Consider the following 22,138-nt stretch of genomic DNA (forward strand, 5'->3'; position numbering starts at 1 on the left):
AAGTTTAGGTTGCTCATCTCTGACCTTTTGCCTCGCACGTCTTCCGGCATGAGTTCTTGTGTCCTTCGCCATTCTCGTTGCTCATTCAGTTTTTTCTCGTGTTGTGGGTTTCCCATGTTCTGTAGAAGCCGTCCTTTCTTGTGGTGAGCTAGCTGTTCTTCATATTTATTCGCTCTTTCTTCTCTATAATTTCGTATTGGTTGCTGGGTGTCAGCTGCTTGTTGTGTGAAGTCATGTTTATTATTAATTGCTCTGCTACTCTCTATTTCAAAATGGTTTTGTTTGATATTGTGCTTTTGCTTGCTGGGTTCTACGCTTTTGCATGTGCAGCTCTCCTCGTCTGAGCTCTCCTCACTAACTATGATTGCATCGTCACTAAATAGTATGCGAGTTGTTGGTGGGCTGGTTTGTGAGTGCTTTTCTTTTCTGTTATTTTGTAGGTTGTCTTTATCCTTAGCATTATAACTTGCCAAAATGCTTTTTGCTAAAGGTCTCTGCATTGCTTGTGGCGTTTGGTCTATTTCCCTGTAACTGGACGCCGGGGATAATCCTTGTCTCGAAATTGGTATTTCATCATCATCTGTGCTTATATGCAAGGGTGGTGAGAACAAGTCAGCATGACGCTCAAGTTGCTTTGCTCTCGTGTGTGTTTTGAAGCTCTGGTGTTTGGCTCCGCGATCTTCATCCCCGAGCATATCACATGTCAATCTATTTAACCAGTCATTGTATCTTGCTAGCTCTGCTGCCTTGTTTATGGCTGTAGCGTCACTTCTACGCTTTGATGGTTGTGCTAACATCGCTTGCTCTCTGCGTTCCTCATCATCATCGCTGTTTTCTATTGCAGGTGGTCTGGCAGTAGGTGCCCTCCGTATTGTTGAAGTCGAAGCAAAGGGATCTGCGTCTTCGTGCTGAGCTCTATACTCATCCAAAGTAACAAACGTCTCATCGCTCACACTCTCTCTATTGTGTGTCTCCAACTGACCTTGTCTGTCAGCTAACTGGAGAAGCTCTTCTTCTTGCTGTAAGTTTTCAGTAGTCATTTCGCTGCCCTCTCTATTTTCTTTAGTTGCTTGTGCTTCTGATTCACGCTTCCTTTGCATTTCTTCTGCTGGCTCCTCACTCCTGCTCCTTCTATTTCTTGGAGGCTGTACTCCTATTAGATATTTGGCTGTCTCTCGTAGTCGGCTCATAATGGCATAAGCTTAATATAATATGCAAAATACAGATCAAATATTTAAAGCGGTACTGATTAATTAATAAAGCTATTTTTGTTTGTTAGTAATATCAAAATAATGTTTCAGAAAGAATAAAAGATATGTAGCGTCAAAGTAATATATCCTAAAACTAGATAATTAAATCCAAACAGAAATTTTTTCAAATAAAAATGTTCGATTCAATCTCGGGTTTCAAGCTCCACTTTGTCAAGGGAGAAATTTGTTATTTAATAATTTAATTTATTATATTTATTTGAAATTTATAATAATGATGAATATAAAAAGTAGGTTAATAATGATAATTTGATATTTAAATAATAATATGAAATGTATCGTTTTTGTGAGTTTCCTTTGAGTGAAATACTACAATGGTTCTATGGTTTTATGGTTCTATGTGTAATGGTTAGCCTCTGGACCTTGAGTTCAATTTCTCCCAAGACAAATTTTGACCGCAGACAAAGTGGCACTTCTGCCCCAAAAAATCAGACCGTTGCTATAAAGCAAAATTGAAATACCAACTCAATCAATGGAGATGGGCACTACTATAGTTATCCTTGCAATTTGTTTTGACAGTAAGGCGTTGCTGTATCAATGAGCCCAAGTATCAAGTATTATTGAGATTATGAGGCCTACTATCTCTTGTAGGCAACTCTCTGCAGGTAATTATCTTATAATTGACAATAACACGCCAGTGGTTTGTTTCTATGTGTCTGCAAACTCTATTTTCCTCCAAAGGTCAAAATAACAATTATTCTGTCAAGGCTTACTAGCTCAAGCAAAAATAACAATATGCTTAGCCCTATTTGTTATGGCCTTACTAGGTTAAATGAGTACGTATCTGTTAGGCGTGTAGTAGTAGCTCTTACTGTAAACAGGGGCGGCTGAGTTAACTTTCTTCTCTCAGGGCTTTATGGCTTCCTGGCTTGCCACCTCTTTTTGGGTGAATCGTGTTTGTTGAGTCTATCCTCGGCGAGCTGGTTGCTGCTGGCTCCTTGGCTATCTTGGGCTTATGTTAATCCTCTTATCTTGGCTCTTCCTTGCGGCGCCCCTTTATCGTCTGGCTCGCTGCCAGCTTCTCCTCTGCGGCTCCCCTTTGCCGTCTGGCTCGCTGCCAGCTTCTCCTCCTCTTCCCTTGATTTTGCCCCTCTTTTATACTTGTCCTTGAGCCATTGTCGAATGTCATTGGTTGGTTGTGTTTTACTTGTGGTCTTTGCGTAAGCTTTTGTTTAATTTATATTTCAGATTCCTTGCGGTGAGCTAAAATTCCTTACTGTGGTTGGGATTCCATGACGACAAGCGAATGAGAAGTGAAAAATATTCTAAGTCCGGTAACAAATTGTACAAAACTGGCCATAACTCAAAAACTAACAATGGCAGCATTATAAAATTAATTTTACAGTAATCCTCGTTCTAAGACGCTATTAGCTAGCTAATTTATATGAAGCAAGAGAAACTATTATAATATTATGCCATTCTTTGTACAACCATTTCGTCGATATTTTCTCATAAAATACAATATCTGAGTTAATGAATAATTATGCTATATTTTTCTACTGCTCTACAATACAACATTTTCTAGACTATAATGATGTTATAAGCTATAACTAAATATACTAAATAAAGTGTTGTAAATGATTCTTTCACTGATGGCTGGTTGCTGATCTGGTGCACGCCGGCTGCTTCTTCACTCCAACAAGTCATTAATGTGGCTGGCTCCTGTGATATTGGCGATATACCTCCATTTTCGCCTGATACTCTGTAGAGTTGTTTGCTTCGCTGAATATCCATTAATAATTGTTGTAGCTAGTTAGTCTCTTTCATATTAAGTGGTGTTGATCAATAATAATCGTGATTTAGTAACAATTTTATGCTGTTTTTCATTCATTAAGCTTTTCATTATAATGATCAGACAACTCCCAATCGAACTGATGTCCCATATATTCACATTGCATTGCATCAGCTGTGATGGTTGGACAACTCCCATGATTGATATTTCTAGCAGCATAGCAATTGCCATATATTTCATGTCTGCTTATTGATGCATCACAGTGTTTGGTGCAATGTTTTGCAGCAGTTGTGGTATTAGGTGATCCCACAATTTATCATTTCTTTTGACTTTTGGTCATCTATTGCTTCAAACCCTGACAATACCTTTACTCACCAGTAAAGTTTAGTTGTGTTAGCTTCTTCCTAGTAGCGGCGGAAAATACGTATGAAATGAAACGGGAAATAGAGATTTAGTCGAAAAACTAATGGTCGAAACCGCTGTTGTCGACAGGCTATTTGTAGAATTCGTAGACCATTAGTCGAAATTTAAGACTATTTGTCGAATTCATAGACTATTTGTCGAATTCATAGACTATTTGTCGAAATTGAAGACTATTGGTCGAAGTATTCAAATATTTTCGCGGAAAATGTTATTTTATTAAGAGAGCACAACTCTAAGTACAAACAAGCCGCTTGCAGTTACAGTACTGCCATATCTTCTGATTTTGGTAGTTGCTAGTTAATATGATTATTAGGGTTGTGGCTCATTAAAATAGTGTTGAGTAAATGTGTACTAGCAACAATCTTATTGCATCTACAGCTGCACAATTTGCAGTAGGCGATTCTCCCTTACATCAATACTACTTATTGAACATAAGGAAATACCAGCAGCTGTACTCCATGTATGCTGTGATAGTAAAAGTACCGAATGCATATACACTGCATGGTTGTGAAATGCTCACTACTGCACTGCTGCAAAATTATTGCAACTTATTTTACATCTTGTCATTTATAAGGACTTATCCATCTACTGTAATAATTTTTTGTCATGGTCACAACCTTAATTACTGTATAGGTGTCATTTGACTTCACAGTACAAGATTATATTATCACAACATAAATATATATACAAATATATTTTAGTATGTATACATTGTAAATTAAAACATCTTATACAATGTATGGGATGTTATGTCATGTCGCACCCACATGTCATGTGGGTGCGGCATCGAGGCTTTAAGGTAGTCATGACTGTAGCCTTGAGCAGAAAATCTTTGAGACTTTATATGCTGATTTACCATGAACATAAACACTGCAAAAATAATGTATTACAATGGTAGCTCACAAAATTTGAGATAAATTCAATTAAAGTTACAGCCAAACAATAGAACATATGTTATGTTTCATTTAAGGCTGATGTACTGAAAATCACTAAAACTGAGTAACTCGATAGTATCTATCATTTTTATTCAGAATTTTCAAGCAGATTAAATATGCCAATAAAACTTTATATATTTCAACTCTATTGCTTTCATTTAACAAAAACCCAACACATGTTTATAGTTCGTGAAAAAGATAAATATAGAGAAAGTGTTAAGAGTTGTTGAGCATTGATTTCAAATGCTCAACAAACTCAAACAAGGAAAAGTGTAAACCCTGAGATGACTTCCCAGTGGTTTGAGCCAAAATCTATTTATAGCTGGCTCTTTGCTTTGAGCTATTCTTGCATTGTTTCTCAGATGTTTCCCAAATGTGTTGCGCAACAAGACAGACCAGATATTAAACTTCAATGAACATTTTGGAGACATGCAATGATTGACAAGTCTACTTCGAGTTTTGGGATTAAAGCTAAGTTAGCTAGTAACTCTTTGTAATCATAGAACAAAGAGAACTTTCATTTAAGTAGTTAAAAAGAGTTGCCATAATTTTACTCACCGCTGTACACAATCTGACCAGCTTAATATTTATGAAAAGAGAAGAAGTAGAAGATTTTGAGTGGATGTATTACACCAACTTTGTACTGTTTTAAAGACAAAGCAAATTAATTAAGTTGCAATAATGAAGAAAGATTGGCCATTTATCGAGATATAAATTCAAGCGGCAATATCCTATAGTGTAACAGTTTAACAGTAGCAGAATGGCAAGGAAGATGGCAAGTAAGAAAGATTTTTGTGCACATTGTGAAGGACTTGTTACAAAGAGAAACAGAGCTTTTGCTTGTGATAATTGTAATTTATGGGTACATCTAAAGTGTACTGCCTTTACGTTGAAAGTCTATCAGGAAGTTGTGAAAGGAGATAGTGAAGTAGACTTCGTTTGCAATAGATGTGTGGTAAGTGTTCCTGACTTGTCATTACCTGTAATAGGTGTACTTATACTTGCTTGCATTTGTAACGCAGACCTTCCTAAGGTACATGTTCTTTTTAAATTAATAAAAGTTTTAAATGTCCATAAAGTTATCAAAAATGTATAAACATAAATTAGGGAAACAAATCTTCACGAGCCAAATGTCGTTAAAAACATTGTGTCGCAAAAGGCATGACTTTTCGTTATTAGCTACATCTGGTATACATTTCAAACAAACTTATTACAGCAAAAAGTAAATAGTGTCAAAAATTCAATTTTTACAAGTGATGGAAAAACTTGGTTTTGCCATTTACGACCACCACTGGTAAATAAAACTTAAGAGTCGTTATCACTTTACAAAAGTTCATAGAGTTGCCATTTGTAAAGTTTAAATCACAGAGTATGATTTACCAGACAAAATATAGACCAGACTATTTACCTGTGAGTAACCTAGACTGTAAATTGATTTGCTGATATCAACCTTGCTAATCTTTGCTAAGCGTATGTTAACATATTAACATACGCTTGAACTAAAGGTTATTTATTGTGATTTATTTACTTAGAAAACTGTGAAAATGTCAATTAACCAACAAAAGGCATAAATCAGAGCAAAGCAAATTATATAATTATTATGTTTATGGCAAGTATTTTATATACATGTACACACATACAAAAATCATCAGGGAAATTGCATGATAGATCGAGATTTTCTAGGTTTATCTGAAAAACTGAATTTATTGCCCAATATCTTTGCTTTTTCAGACTGCTGGTGAAGAAACATCTGAATCGGTAGTAAAAAGCAAACTGAAGCACTTATGCAGTTCAGCACGATCAAGTCGTACAAATGAAGAATTACGGTAAATTGTTAATAGTATTATTATTCGTTTAAAGTTTTTGCACTACTCATTTTAAGTGCTTGTGTATGAAATTATATTTCCATTAAACTCAACCATCTAGTACTTATAATTATTGTAGCCATTAGCCAAGTTTAGATTTTTTCTTCAACAGGTTAACATGCCCAGATGTAAGCTCATTGCATCATCTGACGTACAATTTTGACCCACCACCTAACTTTGAGGAGTTGTAAGTATAATTGAAATGTTTTACCCTAAACTGTACATCAGGTTAACATTTTGGTTACCTACATTCAACTGTAGGTAACCAAAATAATATTCAACCAAATTCATCTGAAATTCAAAACAATTGCCTAATTTATCAAAAGGATTTCTAAAATTAATATAATATGTTATTAGTATATCTTATTATAACAAAATAAAATTGAAGCACACACATATATAAATGATAATGAGCATGATCCGGTAAATCTTTGGTTTGGTACTATATACATAAAAAATAAAATATCACACTGTAGCTTATTGAAATTATAGTTATTGAACTTGTTATAAAAAACCTTAAAGGATTACACGTTTTTCACTGTAAGTTCAAATGTGGGAAATTGAATTGCTCAGAACTAATCAAAATAAGATTCTTATTACCTTTGATTTCTTTAGAAAGCAGAAAATGTGGTATACGCCTCCCCCAGCAAACTGGATAAGTGATGACATACCAGCTTCATGCAGGTCTAATGTAATTAGTGAAACGCAAAGTCAACCTTATACAAGTGTGGAAAAAGAGTAAGTTGAAAAATAACTTATTAAATTTTTTTTTAACTTGTTTTTAGTAACATATTATTTTGTGTTGCAACTGTTTTATCTGTTTGTCAAATAACTCTAATATTTTTATATATAGTATCCCAGTAACATCCACAACCGGTGATGGGCAGATAAATGTGTGTTCTCGTGGTACATCGGCATCTACTCCACAGTCACAAGGTAAAATAAGACATAGTACATCATTTTAATCATCATACAAACCTATGTAATTAAATGTTAACCTAAATGTACATGTTTGTTGGACACTACATAGTAAATATCTAATGTAGCTATGCTTACTATACATATAGACCCTGTCATTTTGTGTGTGCACGCAGTTACTCTCAAATGTACTTTTATCAGTTTGATAGCTGCTATCAATTCACTTCAATCTGATTCAGTTTGAACACATTATACGCTGCATGTTTACCAATAGAAGTTTGTAGAATAGCCCATCCCACTTCTACAAAATAGCATTTCTGTACTTATATTGTAATCACGTTGAAAATATTTTTGTTGATTTTTTGGAAGTCACCTTCGCTATCCTAATAAGATTCTAGCACACTGGAGGGTAACCACAGTACCTAATGTTATCACACTCAAGCAAGATATTTCTTTCTTGTGACGATTACTCTAGTTTTATTTGTAGAAAGCAATGCAACAGCAGAATCCATGACACCGTCATTGATATTAACACAATCACTAAATCCTCCATCCGCAAGAGATGAAGAGTAAGTATAATATAAAACAATATTATAATTGAATTTAGGATGCTTGACTTACTAAATCTACACTCCGCAGTTTTGTACTCATATGACGTCAAAATTGTAAAAGCTGATTCCTATGCAGACCACATCTTGATATCAAGTCATTTGTTAAAACATTTTTTATAAAATTCGACATGTATATGCTATGAGACAAGATCATCTAATTTATATTTTACTTGCTATCACAAAGTTTGTTGTCTTTCAATTATCCTACCGTATAATTTTAGTCCATGTTGACCATAATGACAATTTATTACAGATCCTTAAGACAGCATACGTCGTTATCACTAGCCAACAAAACACAGAATGACCACTTGAATTTAATAGATAGCAACCAGTCACAGCCACATCCTCGATCAGAGAGAAAAAGGTGAGATTGAGAAGTTAATGAACTAAAACATTCTGCAAATGTTTTTTTATTTTTAGAATTGATTAATAACTTTGGGTTATCATCTTGATGCTTACTAAAATTCACATGATCAATTTATTCAAAATTGAGTGCTATTTGAAATAAAAAGGAAATTATGTATGATGTGCAGGCAATAATATAATAGTTTGCAGAAAAATTAAATCATAATGATGACTCATTTACATGTATTTCATGGTAGAGCAAGTGCCAGATGGTAACTTAAACTATTGTATGACGGTTAATTGTCATCTGCACTTCATACAGGTCATATACAGTTTTAAATGCCCGCTATAAACACGGTGAACACTATAAACCTAGAAGCAGATTCAGGACAGATCAACGTGAGAGAACAAGGAGCAGAACTAGAGCTGGTGAATGCTATAAATCTAGGAGCAGATTCAGGACAGATCAATGTGAGAGATCAAGGAGCAGATTCAGGAATGATCAACGTGAGAGATCAAGGAGCAGAACTAGGGCTGGTGATCACTATAAATCTAGGAGCAGATTCAGGACAGATCAACGTGAGAGATCAAGGAGCAGATTCAGGACAGATCAACATGAGAGATCAAGGAGCAGAACTAGGGCTGGTGAACGCTATAAAATTAGGAGCAGATTCAGGAATGATCAACGTGAGAGATCAAGGAGCAGAACTAGGGCTGGTGATCACTATAAATCTAGGAGCAGATTCAGGACAGATCAACGTGAGAGATCAAGGAGCAGATTCAGGACAGATCAACATGAGAGATCAAGGAGCAGATTCAGGACAGATCAACATGAGAGATCCAGAAGCAGAACCAGGGCAACTAAACTCTATAGAACAGTGAGCAGATCGAGGGCAGACCAGCGCTATAGATCTTGGAGTGGAAGTAGTTCACCTAGAAGGTATATCTTCTCTTATGACATATGGCATAAACATAGACCTTCAGCTCAAGTTACACATTAATTTTCAACTTGAAGATAACAATTTATTAATAAAATTATTAAGCGAACCTCTTTCATAATTATTAATACATGTTTTGATAGCGCAGCATACAATATAATAATATTATTTGTTTATAGCGGGTCAAACTCCTCATCATCAATTATGCATATTGATCCAGGACCTAATGACTTTAACAACAGTGACATTGATGATACGTAAGTCTAAATAAATATAATTATTATTAGCACTAACCATAAAATAAATATGACCAAAAAAATCTATTACTTCTTTAATAAATCATCAATACGACAATGAGTGGTTTTCATATACTAACTACACAATAATATATGTGGGATTCACTTATCAATTATATATAAAAGAAAAATTTCTAAAGGCACAAAATTTCTATATCGATTCAAATTGTGGAATTATTTTCCAGCATCGATTAAGATGAACATCTACGTAGTCGTGCTATCAGGTGGTACCAGAAACATCCGAGAAATCGACGAAGAGCAGAACTGAAACAGAAATAAAAACACAATGTACCATTCACATGTGTTATATGTTCATGGCGGTAATGCAATGCAGTTATCTCGTCTCACATGTTTGCGATTCTGGTGTTGGTTTATAGAAAGATAACCATAACTAACATTTATTTCTCTAGTGTGGTGACATATGAGATTTATCCAGCCGGGAGCAAGCAGCAAGGAGATATGCTTGTGTCATCAAATGGGTACAGCTACGTCGTCAATAAAATTTATAAAAAGATGGATGGTAGAAAGACAGTCTATTGGATTTGTAGCAAACGAAAAGAATGCAGAGCCAAAGTGACCCAGAGTGACAGCTTTGAATCCGCATACAATGCATCCGGCTTACACAAGTGTCTATCGCAAGAATACCTACAAGAGCGAACTGCTTTAATAACTAAGGTAAGAGAAGTAATGTTAGAAGCACCCAATCTCATTAATAATCCTCAAAACTAATTTAATGTAAAGTTTGGCTGAAGCTTTTCATACTAAATATTAGCATATGAAAAAGCTGTACATGACTCTGACTGATATTATAGATTAAAGAAGAAGCAAAACTGAAACCTTTCTCAAGTGCTACCTCGATAGTAGACTACAACTTGAAAGAATTTATGACAGAATGTGCAACCAGCAGTAGTCTTTCAAGACAAAATTTAATCAGGATGGCCAATAAAATAAGAGAGAGAAACAGACCAAAACATCCAAAGTCAAAAGATTTCGAGGTGAGTCAGCCTAAAATTTTATCATACATAATTTTAAATTATGTATTTAAATGTAATATTGAATTAAGATAAACAGGCTTAATTAAAAGAATTGATTATAATCTTATTGAGTTTACTGCTGCTTGGAAAACCTAACTTCACTTGTGCTTTAACTTTGCAATAGAGGTTGGTAATCTAAACATCTGATACGGTAATCTAACTGTGACACAAATATCAAAACAGTATCTAAAATATTTTTTAGCTTATACTTGATGCCATACCAAAAAACTTCTTGCGGGCAGACATTCAAACTGATGGCGAAAGGCACTTAGTATTTTCCACTGACACTCAGCTAGATCAACTAAAGAAATCTAGAACTCTGTATTTGGATGGAACCTTCAAGTGCGTGAAAAGGCCTTTTGAGCAGCTGTTAACGATAAACGCCTTCATAAGACAGGGATGCTTCAGCAAACAAGTGCCACTTTTATACGTATTAATGTCAAAAAGAAGAAAGCTGGATTATGTTCAGGTACAAATCTTTATAGAATATTTGTATTACAAGAGCCAATTTTCACCCAACCCTCCCTCTTTAAATGCTATCTCATTGTGTTATCAGTGCCATAATTTCTTTTCAGGTATTGAAAGACATTAAAGAACGGCTAGCACCTGGTTTGAATGCAAAATATGCAATGGCTGACTATGAATTAGGTAAGTAAGTATTTGTTAACACTAATATCTGGAATGTACATTTAATTACACAGGCGTTCACGTTGAAATGTTTCATGATGTAAAATAGGTTTGCTATGTCCATTCCAAATTAAATTTGTCATAAAAATTAAGCGGTTATATGTCCCACTTGAAAATATTATGGACACATTTTCAAACATTAAAGAAAATGTTTAATTTTGTAAAACGTTAGGCTGTCTCAGTATCACCATGTTGCGTAACTGGACGCATCTGTGATTAGTACAACGATTTGGGTTTAGTCAATGGTAACATTGGTGATTCTCAATACAATGCCAATGAATATTGTATAAATAGAATATTTTTCTCCATTTTAGCACTGTGGAAAGCAGTCCATGAAGTGTTTGGGAAAGAGCTAGAGATGAGAGGTTGTCATTTTCACTTTTGTCAATCGATCCACCGGAATATGAAAAACTATGGACTATCAAAGAGCTATCGCAATAAGAATGGTAAAGTGAGAGAACTGGTCACTATGTTGTATGCCCTAGCGCTGGTACCAGCCAACAGTGTAAAAGAGGTGTTTAATTATATATGTAATAGAGCAGAAAGAGACATAGAGGAACAGGACTACAGAATGTTTAGCTTGCTGGACTACTTTGAAAGATTTTGGTTAAGTGACAATAATCAAGGGTGGAGCCCAAAAGACTGGTGTGTTTTTGGTTTAGAAATTAGAACCAACAACGACTTAGAAGGATGGCACAGAAAACTAAATGGGCTGCTACCGCATCCACACCCTAATATGTATTTACTTTTGTCCATCCTACATAGTGAAGCGGAAAATATAAACTATGTAGCACAAATGTTAGACAATGAGCAGCAACTGAGAAAACAGACAAAAAGCACACAATATAGAAATAAAGATTTAGAAAATTTATGGAACAGCTTGAAAAACAGAACAATTTCACTTTCAAAGTTTATCAAGGCAGCCAAAGATCTAACACCAACATTTGATAGATTTTGAGTGCTCTACTTTTACTACCTATATTTTGTTTTATTTTCCAACATAGCATTTGATGATGTATTATGGCATTATATCAATAATTGCTATTTTTAGCTATCTGTCATTGCTGTTCTTAATAATATTATGAATTATGTCATATATTAATTTTAGCAGGTCATTCATTACTGAATAAACTATTTAATAAATCAATTTTATTGATTTATATTTATTTTTTAATGCTGTTACTACAAGTTTAATCTAAAATTTTGAGAGTTGAATCTCAACAATTATATGAACAAATATTCCAATAGCTCTTACGAAAGATGCCAAAACGCTACTCTGTAAAATTGCAACATTAACTTTTTGGAGACCTAGCTACAATGAATCAATGCACTTCTATGAATATTAATTATGCAGTTACAAGCATACTTGTACAATATGCATATAGGCATATCTTATACACATGCATGTATGCAATTGATTGGGGTGGTTGCACAGCTATACTGAAGAATAAATCCACAAGCTTAGAAAGTATACATGATTATAACACAGTTGCATATAAAAAGACTTGTATTATACCACTACCAATGCGCTCTAATTCTGAAAAAATATATAGCCATTACTCCAAAATTAGGATACAATTTCAAAATACTTCACTGTGAAACAAATGAACTTCCGTGTCGATAAAGTAGTGAAAGCTTTTAACAAACTCTCACAAATTTGATCATGTAGTAAAGAAGCATGCAATACGTTGTACATGTATAAATTATTACACCCAAATGTCACAGAACTCCATAAAAAATCAGTTGCATGCATATCACAAGTGTGTATGCGAAGTATTTTCTGATACAGCAGTTATAGCATAGCATATGTTTAGCTGATGGAGCTAGTACACAAATTCTAAAACTAAACTAACATTAAGTTGAAAATAAACTTAACTAACAGGTAAAAACTTACTAATAATATTAGAATTATTATTGTTTTTGTCCAATAGTATTATTTTCGACTAAACCACCTGAGTTTTCGACCAATAGCCTAAGTTTTCGACCAAAACTACACTTTTCGACGAAAGGCTTCAATTTCGACAAATGGCCTATCGGCAAATGCGTATTTCGACTAATAGAATTTCGGCGAAATCACCATAAACCAATGAAACTGCTCCGATAATGCTTCCCAATGAGTCATTGGCTTAGCCTTAGAGACTAACGCATTTCGGACTCTGCTAGAATGCGACATTTGTGAGCTTGAGTATGTACGATCACAGCGCAGAGACCAAGCGAATAGACCAGCTAGAGGAAAGTTTGGAGCGGTTTGTAAAAGATTTAGGGCTGAGGTACTTGATGAGTGCATCATTTTGTAATTACACCAAACAACATATTCTTTTGTAACATATGTTATCAATATTTACAACATAATTATAATAAGTGCTTTACTTCTGAGTCAGGAGTCAAGCAGGAGTAATGCCAGGAGTCCTGATACCTGGCATTACTCGTTCATACGTAAAACTAAACTTTTTCTTCTGGTAGAATGCATTACGTGTTCTAGTTGATAGTCTGGCTGTATTTTTGTGTAAAGGTTGACTTGCTACGAACTTCACATGACAGTTATTTGATATCAGCAGATTCACCATGTCTTACTCTGCTGTGTTGTAGGTGAAAAATATGTGGAAACGTGATTACAAGCTCTTAAAAGCTCAAAAACGAACAGTTAATCGCAGCCACACGAGACCGCCGTAGTTTGGATTCGTTTTCCAAAACGGCTCGAATGTGACCTAACTGTGGTAGATGGTTTCTGTTTACACTTTCATGCAACCTTATTCGTCGAAATATTTTCACAAAATTATATACTTCACGCAGTCAATAAAACCATGTCTATTGTTCTTACGCGTCTGTTTTATAGTCATTGTAACACTGTCACTTTTAGCACTGATATCCTATAACTTACCGTAAAAATTTGTTTAATTTTTTAGCCTTTGCTTGAAGGAGTACATACCATTGTCTGATAATCATGACGAGCCTGTTGGTCACTTGTGATAATCGAACAGTGCTGCAGAAAATATTTGTGAAGGATTGGGTCACATGATCAGATTACGACTTGCGGATTCGACCAAATTGAAACAAAACTGTAAAGTAGCGAGCATCTATATTTGATACGGGGTCTTTGGTAAAACCAGAAGTGTTTGTCATAAACTAATGCTACGATAAGTTTTATATCGAGCTTTTTATTGGCCTTTCAATTCACGTGGCAAGACAATAACCAAATTTCATGGCTACGTCAGAGAAATAAAGAGATTCCAATCTACGGCGGCTTTGGGTTTTTGGGCTTTTAAGAGCTTGTAATCGCATTTCCACATATTTGGTACCTACAACAAAGCTGAGTCAAACATGGTGAATCTTTTGATACCAAATAACTGTAATGTGAATTTTGTTGCAAGTCAACCTTTAATTAACGGGTTGTGTATTTAGGTTACTGCGATTGGTTATTGAGGGAGCACTGTCTTCGAGTATTTCATCGGAAATTCACCAGATTAATGAGATGGTATATTCAAGTTATTTGGTCAATGTCTGGTGTTAGCTGGCAGGAGAATGGATTTCAGCTTCTTGTGGTGGTTTCTCTGATATGTGATCATCTTCTGTGGTTGATTCTTCTCAGCATGGAGTTCCTAATTAGCTTGTTGCTGCTTTTTAATTATTGGACTTTGGATGCTTTGAAGGGTCTTGTCGCTGGTGTGGCTTGCTATCTGTACGTCCCGTTGTGTGTATTGTATGTACAACTTCTTTGGCTTACTCCATTTTTTGTCGGTGTCTTCATATCTCCAAGCAACAGCATAGTGTTTGTCTATCCAGTAATCTGTCCCATTCCGTGTCGGTATCGAGTTTTAGTGAAATGTCAAAATAACAGCTTTTCACCATTGTCTTTTTTAATATACCATTTTGAATAGTTTTTGAATTTGACGAGCACAATATAACAACTAGAACTTTCCAGTAACTGTGTATTTGTATCTGGCCACAGTGGTAATGGCTTTTCTTTTTTTACTTTCCGTGTGCGTGTGGTGGGTGCGTGCGGTGTGTGTGCGCGCAGTGTGCGTGTGTGCGTGCGTGCGTGTGTGTTGTGTATGTGTTAGTTAATGTATAACTCTGTATATGCTGGAAGTTTGGTCGAGCAGCAGATATTTTTCTTCCTGTTTAGTTCACAAGTGCACAAATAGTTTTATGGTTTATTAATGTTACTATAGTAGAGTAAAGGTACAAACTCAACTATTACTGCAAGACATAAAGGTACAAACTCAATTACATATTACTGTAAAACAGTCTTTAATATGACAAGGTTATTACATCTATTGAGAGCAAAATTTACAGCTCTTTCAACATTTACTGGCAGAATAGTATATTAATTATTTGTCTATGATTGATTGCACTTGAAAATTCAGACTGTCAGGGCTGAGTTTGAGTTCTAAACAACATTTTGTTCAGTGTAGGTCATTATGATATCCCTAAACCTCAATCTTACAATGATCATTATCTAAGGCAAGTCACTAAAAAATGTTCAGCATTAAATGATTGAAATACATGAAAATAGCAATAATCTTTCATTTTTAGCGTTGTACAATAAATATATCTTGAAGTCTTTTTCGTTATTTTCAGGCTTACATTCAGACGTTGTGAGAAAAAGCTTAGCTATTACATTCTTAATAGTTCATAATATTAATTATATGATTATAAGTACATGTATTTTGAAGTTACATGTAGAATTTAATATCCATTATTTTTCCAGTTTTTAAGTACAAGTTAGAGTTGTCCCTCTTTATCAACATTTATAAGACAACTCTCGTTCCTTTTCTAGATAAAGACAGTTCAAACTAAAAGGAGAAAAGTCGCGATATGGCTTAAATCATAGTCTATGCTGGTGATTAATGGAAGCAAATACTCCATGCAAACATGATAAAAATTGATTCTAATAATAGTTTCATCTTTGCTGAAGATGCAGCAGTTCGTTTTTGTAAGCTTATTTTGTAAGTTAATTGAAATGAAAAATATTATTGAGTTGAGTTGGTATCAGCTTTCCTGAATTTTCAAACAATGCAATAGAACGAAGCTAACAAAGCTAGGGAATCATACACCTGTATTCAATTTCATTTATCATGCATAAATAACTTTCCCACGACCAAATGAGTGGAGTGAATGTTTGAGAGTATTTATGATAAATGCATGTGCACACAACTTACAAAAACTTTTCATCAACAACGTCGCAAACCCCTGTATCAAAATCTCATCGACAAATTTAACCATTTTTTGTAGCTTTGTTAAAGTATAATAACGATACGAAACACATATAAGCCTATTTGAATATGTTACCAAGTCTTTGAAAATTGTCTACATTTTGCTAAACCTTACCCATTTGATCGGATTATACACAAATAAACAAATTAATTTGGCCGAATATCTTTATTAAAACTAGCCAAGCCTTACTTTTTTCAAAATTAAGACCGGCAATCGAAACGCCGAGAGACAGAGAATAGAACCATTAAGTCATGCGCATTTCACAAAAAAATAACGTGCACATTTTACCAGTCTATAGCATTGTCGAATTGTCGAAGGTTTCTGTAATTAACGTAGAAGTACAGAATTCGTTTCTTTTTGCCGATTCAAAGTAACTGACATTTTGGAAACTTTTGAGTACTTTGGTATTCTAACTGATGTCCGAAGCAGTGAAAGTAAAGGAAATGACGATGATATTTTTTATAACGATTTTTATGAGATTATTACAATATTATTACAATAATATTGCATTTTTCTTATTGCAGGGGGAGACATATAAACATATAATCTTTTCATTTTATTATTGTTGTTTGTTGTATATATTAACACCCACACCCAGTACATTACAGCTACCATTGCAGTGATCCTATTACACTGCAGTGCTATTTGACTGCTAATATCGCATTTCTCAACCATCAGTACCCTTTCTTTTTTCCAATATCACTTTGGTCATGGGCTGTATGACAGGGGAATTTCTAGTATTCTATTAAATTACATAATACTCAAAGCTCTACCTGTAGAATTATACCTCTAACTCCACCTGTAGTCTCTCCTCTGTCCTGTATTTTTAGTTGATCTTCCATTGCTGATATTTTTAAAACAATGAAAATAAAAAACACTGAGTGTTATGCTATCCAAAGTGAAACAAAATATTTAGCAGCAGTGTCCTCGTACTATGTACAAAATATAATTGTAAAAATAAGGCTTTCAATGAATAATTAATCTTTTGAGAAGGTCAAAATAGGAGTTATGTTCTATTTAGCATAAACCTGATAACTTAAGCAATGCCCACTTGTTATCCATCAGAAAGCTGGTTATTGTACTATAATATGGTACACATAACTGATCATTAAACAACAATAAAAATAGGAAAAAACTGCAAGTTATGATATTAAGTGAACGACGTAATATTCAGCGTTAACTAATATGTTTGTTTGTTTTCATCTATAATATAACTACAAAACATAATATGAAGAGTGTTTCTCACAGTATAAAAGGACAAGAGAAATAGAAAAAATTGTCACTCCAGGAAAGGGGATGATGAAGTCTCTGTGCGCAATAGCAAGGCTAATCAAGGCGCGGAACCTGAAAGTAGAGTCAGCAGAAGTCTGTCTAGTTAGTTTAGTCTAGTCTGGTTGTCTGAGGTAGCGCTTTCGTTCATTTTTGAAAGAATTAGCATTCACAATTTCACGCGGTGTAACCGGTAGTAGATTCCATAGCAATGACTCCTGATAACCCAAACAGCATTGACCCGCTTATGATTTAAACAATGGTATTTTTTAGGTTTATATGTGTTTGACGAGTAGTTAGATGTGTTATGTTATGGTTTGTTTCATAAAATGTGTTGTGTGCTTTTATCAGTACTTTGTATTTGTATAACTTTTTAATAGTTAAAATTCTATTTAGGTTGAATAGCGGATTGGCAGAAAAATCATAAGATTTTTTGTTAACTATTCGGAGTAAACAGTTTTGAAAAAACTTTAATTTTGTTTAAGTAGCAGTCTGGAACACTTCCCCATTTCTTCATATTAATAGAGTGTAGAGAAGTCTACGTAGTCGTCAACGACGCTTTAGATAAACTCCATATTCAAGGTTGTCAATTTATTTATTGCAGAATCTTTGTGATATTCCATAGAAACAGCATTAGACAACTCTGAGAATGCCTACTTGAACAAGAAATCACTGTTAAAAATGTTGGAAGAAAAACAAAATGACTTCATGCTAATCTAGTCTTTGTTGAACAATTGCTGTAAACATCTACCAGATGGTAAAATCTTTAGCTTAATCAGCTAGACTAGTGAGCTACTAGTGAAATGTTTCAAGCAAGCATGTCAGGCCATCTGACCTCAATATATCATGGTCCGTATGTATATCCTCAAAAGTGATTCCATTTATCTGTACTACAAAAAATAAGCCCGATTTCTGAACCATGTCTTCACTGGTTCATTGTCTAAACTGGATTTTACTCAATAGCATTTGAAATTTGTTCCAATATTCATGAATGTGAATAAAAATATATAAACACTGGTGAAAAAACAGAAAATGTGGAGGTAAAGAAAATGTGATCAAAAATTAATTTACGGCGTATAAGCATTAAAATCATTATTATTAATGCAATGAGCATTAAAAATAAGTTTTAACCAAAGCAGTATAATATTGATCAATCTAAATTCAAACCAAATCGATCAATATTTGGGATTGATCCTAAAATATAAAAATTAATAAATGAAATTAGAAAATAGCATTAAAATTGACTAAGCGTGAGTACACAAAAGCTCATCTTAACTCGGGTGGTATCTGTGGCAGCCTGAACTCGTCGTGTGAGATAGCCTTAAGGAGTCTAAGCTTGTGAGGTTTGGCGCTTTTTGGGATGGTATACGAGCTGAGAGGTAGGTGAGTACCGAAGTACTGGTTGATCTTCGTGTGCAGCTGCCTCGTGCTATAGTTAAGTTTTTGTTTGCATTTCTTGACTGGAAATAAAAAGAATAACCAGTAAAAAGACAACAAAGTTCCCCTGTTTTGTGTATATTCTGAAACCTCTATTTGAATGCCACCTTTATTTGAGGGCCACCTCTGATAGAACGTCACTATAGGAAAAGGGTTGACAATTACAGCGAGGTAACTTGTAATGAAGCGCCACCTCTGTTTGACCGACACTGGGAGATTTTTTGATCTTTATGAACCCATATTAGAAAGTGATCAGTAGAAAAATGTTCACAAAACAATATTAATAATGGCTTGGTACATCAATAACAAAGAAATTTTTTCATTGTTGTTGTTGTGGTTGGCATGGCTTTACCTGAGAATTACAATTATCACAATTATAAGAATTACACTATGACTCAAAGTCACTAATGTCTAAATCCCATCCATTGTTTTCAGATTCGTTCATAATGCTTCTTACAATCTGACCTAAAACTTTGAATCGTTTTGATAAGCGATGAGAAGACTTTTCAGGAACACCGCTTGACGTAATAGCAACCATTGTTATTGCATACCGAAATAGTTAATAACTATCTAGCTAATATGTTTTAATCAAAGTAGTTCTTTGTTCAATTCGGTCTGACACTTCGGCATGTGTGAAAAGTGGTTTAGCAAAACTGCTGAGGTTGACTGCGTTAATATTGCTCCACCCGAACTGTAATATAAGTGACACTGGCATCGCCTCCCCTGTAAAAGGGTTAAATTATTCTCACCAAAATTCTAACGAGCTAGTCGAAGAATACAGCATCACCTTCTATTTAAACATCACTTCTAATAAAACTCTTAGAGGTGATGTCATTATATGGAAATGGTTGAAAAATACACTGCCAAGATGCTCAAGGAGAGAGTTTACAATAGTTGAGTAATTAATTTAGCATGATTTCAAGGTGAGCCAGAATCTTTATGACAATTTTTATTGGTAAAATAAGTTTACAGTATGTCTTTTTCAACCTTTACAGAAATGCAGATGTGAGTGGTTATTGTTCAGGATCAGTGAAATTTTGATCGTAAAAATAGTTTTGTATAATACTAAAATTGAGCAAAGCCTTACCTTCAGGCATGATTGTAGTCTTTCTGTAGTATGACATCATTGGGTAGGTGCATTGTGAACTCTTTGTTTGTGGAGGTAGAATTCTTTTTAAGCGGTCAACCGGAAAAGTTGCTAAAATGTGAAAGGCACCAAAAAAAATTATATATTTATAATATATAATATATAATTAATTGAATGCATGATTTATTAGCTTTTTAACTATTGAACCCTACCGACTGTCATTCCGACATTGCATAGGGCATGTCAAAAACCCTAGTGGCCGAGACACCAGCATTCATATGGCTCTGTTGACAAAAGCTGTTTCTAAGTAACGGTGTAAACTAGTCAAATTAATTCTTGCACAGGATGTTATACCACTTCTATTTGTAATAGTTTTCAAACATCTTCCTTTACTTCCTTCGTTATAATAACAAATTTTATCGCAACGATATTGCGAAAAAAAAATCGATTTGATTAGTTTGTTGGTAGGTCAAAAATGATCGTGATACAAATAAATAATTTTGGGATACTTACTATAATTTTCAAGTTTATTTCGAGTCATGAAATGATGATGAGCGTGTGCTCAATGGAAATGCTACTACTGTAAATATTTTTACGAGTTTTTAAAATCGTACAAACTTTCATATTTTAGTTCGAATAATCGTGAAATACTGTCGTTTCTGTTTGATGACATTTATTTTGGGTTGCCCGATTTCACCAAAATATCACTTTCACCAAATATCATTGTATTTTGAGTACATTTAGATAAATATTTAATAAAAGTTTTAAAACTTTAGATCTTTGGGCCGATTTCCCAGGGTTACTGACACACATTGACAAGCATGGCCATGGTTCAAAGGGTTAAGGAAAAAGAATTGAAACTTGCTAGGACTTTTCTTCCAAGTAACTTTCTCAAAAGCATGCAAAGGATATCTGAAGAAAATCTTAACCATTTTTCTCCATGCACTTTAAATGAATTTTGTAATTAAATTGAATTTATTAAAAACAGTAAATTTCATTTTCGACAAAATTTTGTTTTTCCTCAAGTTTACCCCATAGCCCCTGTGATGTTTTTAATAATAATTGTAAAATTTTATAACGTCAATTCCGGCTAACTTGTTTACTATCAGCTAGCTGCCAATCCATCAATGTAATGATTTAACCACAAGTGCAAATCAGTCTGCAATCAGGTGCAATACCTTATCGCTGCCGATTCATGTGCAAATGGACAAAAACAAGCTGCTCTAGTTGTTTACTTAGTAAGATTCACCACTTTTCAGCATCCTCCTATCTTTAAAAATAGCTGCTTTTAATATTGCCCCACAAAGTAAAAGAAATAAATGAAATCACTGCTGCCCTTATGTTGTCACTATTTGCAATACGATGATTCTCCTCCAGTTTTATATAAATTTCCAGCAACTGCTGCCTTATTCATTTCATATTATATTCTCAGAGAGTGTAGACTTCTTTATAACTAGATAGAACAGAAACATATTGTACACCTAACTCTCTCCTGGAAAGGGGTGAAAAAGGTGTCTGTCTATATGTATGCTTTTATTTTTTGGATTAATGTTGTTCATCCATGTCTTTAGTTTTGCAATTCTTGTCAACACTTCACATTATATTTTATTAGCTATATGTCATATGTTAATCAAGTTTTAATAACTTTTAGTTTCACGGTGTTAAGATGTAAATATACCACAACAAATATATCTATACGTCTGTGCGGAACTTCATTACTAATCCGGGAGGGCAGTTACAGCCCCATAATGGCATAATGTGTCACAGAACATAGGTTGAAAATGGTGAGTTAAAAATATTCAAACCATTTAATCTCATTCTTAGGATATGTGTGCCAAAACAAATCAACACCGTTTGTTTGAATTTGGTGCTTGCCAAGTTTTACTCAATATTCTATGCTACTTTTACTTTTCAAATGCGACCTTTTGCAATATTTACACTTGATTTTGAGGTAAGATGGCCATGGATTAGATTGGCACCTGAAGTTGTCTTCTTTCTCAAGTTTCAAACTACAATAGAGTTGTATGGTCTTTGGTGGATACAAACTCGGTTACGATAGTGATTTTCTGTCAACTG

The 22,138-nt window shown here is 34.3% G+C and overlaps 1 protein-coding gene and 1 long non-coding RNA gene across 2 annotated transcripts; both read left to right on the forward strand.

The window, feature by feature from the left end:
* The first annotated feature begins 6,088 nt into the window (after nt 1–6,088).
* Nucleotides 6,089–7,159, forward strand: LOC137396238 (uncharacterized). Its single transcript, XR_010978503.1, has 3 exons — nt 6,089–6,184; nt 6,839–6,961; nt 7,077–7,159. It is a non-coding gene; the product is annotated as an uncharacterized lncRNA (long non-coding RNA).
* Nucleotides 7,160–8,436: 1,277 nt separating this feature from the next.
* On the forward strand, nt 8,437–8,979 carry LOC137397126 (circumsporozoite protein-like). Its single transcript, XM_068083412.1, has one exon. The coding sequence runs from the start codon at nt 8,437–8,439 to the stop codon at nt 8,977–8,979; it is 543 nt and encodes a 180-aa protein (XP_067939513.1).
* The last annotated feature ends 13,159 nt before the right edge of the window (nt 8,980–22,138 follow it).

Source organism: Watersipora subatra, chromosome 5, assembly GCF_963576615.1.
Source record: "Watersipora subatra chromosome 5, tzWatSuba1.1, whole genome shotgun sequence".
Classification (NCBI taxonomy): domain Eukaryota; kingdom Metazoa; phylum Bryozoa; class Gymnolaemata; order Cheilostomatida; family Watersiporidae; genus Watersipora; species Watersipora subatra.